This window comes from Corvus brachyrhynchos, unplaced genomic scaffold (assembly GCF_000691975.1).
Source record: "Corvus brachyrhynchos isolate BGI_N302 unplaced genomic scaffold, ASM69197v1 scaffold70, whole genome shotgun sequence".
NCBI classification, from domain to species: Eukaryota; Metazoa; Chordata; class Aves; order Passeriformes; family Corvidae; genus Corvus; species Corvus brachyrhynchos.
The window spans coordinates 9,099,634-9,104,512 of record NW_008236217.1 but is presented as its reverse complement, the minus strand read 5'-3'; the positions used below and the strand labels follow the sequence as shown (position 1 = coordinate 9,104,512).

At 38.7% G+C, this 4,879-nt stretch overlaps 1 protein-coding gene across 6 annotated transcripts in view; it reads left to right on the top strand.

Moving 5' to 3' along the window:
- Positions 1-4,879, top strand: part of LTBP1 (latent transforming growth factor beta binding protein 1) — a 191,972-nt gene that overhangs the window by 10,186 nt on the left and 176,907 nt on the right. For all 6 annotated transcript variants that reach the window (XM_017746460.1, XM_017746464.1, XM_017746456.1 and 3 more), the window contains exon 2: positions 4,195-4,483. In XM_017746460.1, the coding sequence (XP_017601949.1) occupies positions 4,227-4,483 (257 nt within the window). In that variant the 5' untranslated portion in view covers positions 4,195-4,226. The remainder of the gene's footprint in view (positions 1-4,194; positions 4,484-4,879) is intronic.

Here is a 4,879-nt window from a genome sequence, read left to right as displayed (position 1 = left end):
TGGGAAAGATGCATCAAAAGGAAGAGCATTTTGTGATGGGCTTTTTGTGATTTAAGTACTTCCAAAGCAAATGTGTCACTGTGGCTTTATTTTTAGTAGATACAGATTGCATGGTCTTAAAACACAAAACTGATGCAAAAGAATTCTTGTTCCTTCCTCTCTGTGTTGGGTCTGGCTGAGCTGGAGCTCCTTTTCCCATTGGAGCCCTCAGAGCGCTGTGCTTTGCGTTGGTACCTAGAAAGGTGTTGGTAACACTCCAGGGTTTTGGCTATTGCTGAGCAGTGCTGGCACAGCACCAGTGATGTCTCTCAACATTCCCCCCCTCCATCAATAGGCTGGGGGTGGGCAAGATCCTGGGAGGGAACACAACTGGGACAGCTGATCCAAAGTGTCCAAAGGGATATTCCATACCATATGACATCAGGTCAGATAGAAAAGCTAAGGAAAGGTGAAGAAACAGAGGGCATTTGTTACTTACAGTATTTGCCTTCTGGTGCACCCCCTACACACGTTGAAGCCCCGCTTCCTGGGAAGTGGCTGAACATGGCTTGCTGATGGGAAGTAAAGAATAAACCTGTTTTTTTTTTTTCTTCTCTTTACTTGTGTGCATGCAAACTTTTGCTTTTGCTTTAGTAAACTGCCTTATCTCAACCTACGAGTTGTTTTCAATCTTATTTTCTTTCCCCTGTCTATCTGGGGACTGATAGAACAGCATAGTGAACATCTGGCATCCAGCCAAGGTCAAGCTCACCATAAATCACACTTCTGGAAAATGAGGGAAGGTTGGTTATATTGTCTGTGCCTGGCCTTTCAGTGTGGCCAACTTCCATGGCACAGTAAGTTTTGGATGTTGAAGCGAAGTGGCTCAAAGAGCAGATCATTCAACCTCTGACAGAAAAATCTATTGAGACTTACTAAATGCAAAACCAGCACTCCTGCTCAGGAAGTTGCTGAGCCTCTAATTCTTAAAAGCTGTAGTGATATAAACTTGTATTGTGTCTCACCCTGTCCTTAAACATCCACTTTAGTAATGGAGGGGGAAGACTGTTCTAAGTGGATCTTTAATCTGACCACTAAGCTTAGTCTCATTATTTTGCATCTTTGCCAAGCTCCGTTTTGAATTTCCAGTCATGACCTCCTCGAATTGAATAGGACCAAGGCAATTGCCTTTAACAGCAGTATATTGGCCTGCTTTTCAGTTTTGTACTTAATACTTCCACGCTTCAGTTTTTGGAAGCGTAGCTTTATGGAAAATACTGGTGTTTTCAGTTTTATGGGCCATTATTGTTGTCTTCAAACAAAATAATTAGGTCATTCATTTGGCACACTACAGCTGTCTTGGACATTTTAGAAACTAAACTGCTGTATTATGGCAATTAAAATGTTCATTTTAATTCTTTCCTAAAAACGTGATCTTTTATCCAGTTTTGTGATCTTCTATTACGCAACGTTGATGAAGGATTTCAGTCAAAGGGTTCCTTGCTGTGAAGATCTAATGGATGGGGTTTTCAACCTGTTGTCACCGTTGTTTTATAACTTAAGTGCTGGATCTCCTGATGTTTGTTTTGTTAAAGGCCAGTTAGAGTAAGGCAGTTTGTTTTGCTGCAGAGCATTTGCTTCATGTACATGTAATATGTGTACAAACTTCCAGGGTTTACGTTGCTGTCAGTGAAGTAAGAATATTCAAGTCTGTGTGGGCAAAAAAGGTGAGGTAATTTTGAAACAGGTTCTGTTTTCAGCTTTATAGTTTTAAATTCACTGCTACCTTCTCTTCAATAAGTAGAAACTCAAGCTTTCATAGGCTTCTGAAGCACAACTTTGGTTCTTAACTACAGGAAAAAGAGTTGCAGATTTTTCAGGGTTGTCTTTTGTGTATGTATACATTGTTACGTCACTTTTGGTAGGAGGTATGCTGTGATCAGCGTCCTAGTAGAGTGGATATTTTGTCATACTGACTTTCGGTGTGGTCTTGTTAGCTTTCTTCTGTGTTGAGTCATCAGTTTTTAAATAACTTCTCGAGAAACTTAGTGGTTACTACAGGTGCATGTCCATAAACCTCCAGAAATACATTTTCAGTATGAATGTTTTTTTAATGTAAAAATGGGACTTCTGAAAGCCTTGCTTTTTTTTTTAAGAATTTTTTTGAGATGCTTTTCTAAAGCACTCTCAACTGTGCCCAAATTCTTTACTGTGATTTTTGCACATTTCCTACAGATGACCCAGGTGATGGCATCACTCTTCTGGTCTTAAGAGTCTCTCCAAAGCCAGTGAAATTCAATTAGAATTTTAGGCTCCTGAATTTATTTGCCAAGATATTATTTATTTCAGTCATGTGCATATAAATGAGCTTTCACTGTTTCTAGCAAAATCTAAGTTTTAGAAATAAGGCACAACGAAGACTTGGCTCGTATATTACAGCACATGCTTGTTGCAAATTCCTTCTCAAGTTTACAGTGAAAATGGCCTTCAGTCTTCCAGCAGTCAAAGACAAGACCGAGTCTCAAAAATAAACAAATAGAAGTGAGCAAATGATTATTTTTGTGTTGTCAGGGAGATGCGTAATATGCAAATAAGGTAGCCTAGCTAAGTTTTATTGAAAAGAAGGTAAGTTTCACATGGAGGGGAAAGTATATGTGAGAAAAACCCCATGGAAAACTCAGGTTTAAGTTGTAGGGCAATTCTGGTGCCTTGTGCAGTTGGTGTATATGATACATCTGCCAGCTGACAAACTAGTCCTCCAAACTAACACAGTCCCATCCTAATGAGTTAATTAATATATAGTCTTGGGCATTTAATTTATTTTTATGTATAGAAGTATGTATTAGAACTTGACTGAAGTGTCAAGTACTCTAATTTATTTGGACAAGGGTTGTGGACTGACTTTAAATAATATAGTTGTGCAGTTGGATGTATCTGTATATGGTGCAGAATCCCGTGTTATAGTTTAAAATATGATCTTACCTATTCTAGTAAAAAAATTATCACCTGGCATATAATTTTGTCAATTTTAAAGGATCTTTAACAATATTAAAAATATGCTTAGTTTGTAGGAGCAAAGTAGCTCAGCCGTGGGTTTTTTTTTTTTTATACATGCTTCATTGTGTGCCATCTTTAATGTGATTAATGAAGAATTTATTTTGTTGGCTATCCCAGAATCCTATTTTAATGTTAAATTCTGTCCTTTGGATTAGAGAATTAATTTGTTTTGCCATCTTTGTGATGTAAATTTAAGCATCCAGAATAAATCCTCAAATCAGACATGCCTTTGCAGTATTGTGTATATATATGATCAGCAATTGCTTTTGGTTTTTTCCCTCCCTCCATTTTTTTGATGGCATATGCTGCTTCTCCAAGTTTCTTGTTCATTCAGAGTGGAATTGATCCTGCAATACTAGGTCTACAAGCTGGGTGTTGAAGCTAGGCTGGTTATTCAGACTCCCTCTGTAGTCACTAGATAGAGCAACACAAAGCAGTGTAATAAATCCTCTCTGAAGGCAAATTGTATTTTGAAGAATCTGATCCCTTTTTACTGATGATACAAAGAACGTATGGAAGCTGGTCTGGGATAATCACAAGCACTTGTTTGTTTCTTCCTAGGTGTAGCAATGTCTTTGTAGCAGCAGTTCACGTCTCTTGCGTTGTTACAGTGGGGCTGCTGCAGGGAGTGTCATTTGGGTTTTAGATGGGGAAGAGTTGAATTGCTTCATGCTTCTCTGCATCATTTTGGTGATCTATAATGTGACAGTAGGGATTCATTCTAGGTACCTATGCAGCATATGTACATTTTACTACTGTAAGATGAATCCCAGCCTGGATCTGTACAATTCTATAATCTGTGTAATACTGTTTCATTGGATGCAGTTTGGGTGGTTAAAGTATGAGGAGGAGGAATACTGAGAAGAAAGGAGGAAGATTTGAAATAATGCTATATTTCTTGATTTAACTAGTGCATTTCCTATTGTTTAGGTTGAACATTTTACTTTTTGAAGCTGTTCAAATGTTGTACATGTCTGTTGTGCAAGAAATCAGTAAAAGCTATACCAATTTGCATATTATCTTTTGTGGAGCTTAGCAATATTGCTTTCTCGTACTCCAATTAACATTAACAATTAATACCTTTTTTTATTGTGGGGAGGGTTTGCATTTTCCTTTACGCTTTGTTTCAAAGGTACTTTTTAAAATGTCTTTTCTTAGCTAACTGTGCACCGCCGTGCCAAAATGGAGGGATGTGCCTGCGACCTCAGCTTTGTGTGTGTAAACCAGGAACAAAAGGTAATTCCTGTGAGGATACAGTTGTGCAAGACACATCTTCCACTGGAGGCCGGAGCCCTGTTGTTCCCCCATGGCCCATACCCCAGCAGGCTGCCCAGCAGTCCTTCTCTCAGAAGGTGCAGGTCCCACCAAAGGTTGGCCCTATGACTCAGATGGCATTCACAATCAAGCAGAAGCCTCCTGTTGGGTTAACTCAGCAAATGCAACCACAGTAAGTGTTTTCTTTATTTTCAAAGAAGTCCAGTATGTTAGATTTATAAAAAGTTGTTCCTTGCAAGTGTTTTGAAAAAATTGTATTTGGAAACTTTCAGAGATTTTTTTAAAACAGCTTCTTGTTTTCACAGTAAGATTTCAGTGGATGTTTAGACTTCTATTACTTATGAGCTGGATTTCCTTACCTGAACAGAATATCCCATAATATCAGTCAACTTCTGTTTTCCTTAGAGTATTACTGCTGTACTAATTTTGGAGGAATTATTCTTAATTTACACTGGTCACCTTTTGAGTTTAGCCTAGAACAGAGTCTGACATGTATTGAATGAGAGCTTTGGCGGATCGATGTTTGTCCCTGCTGGGTCCCTCATGGACACGCTCAGGCGGCTCTGCC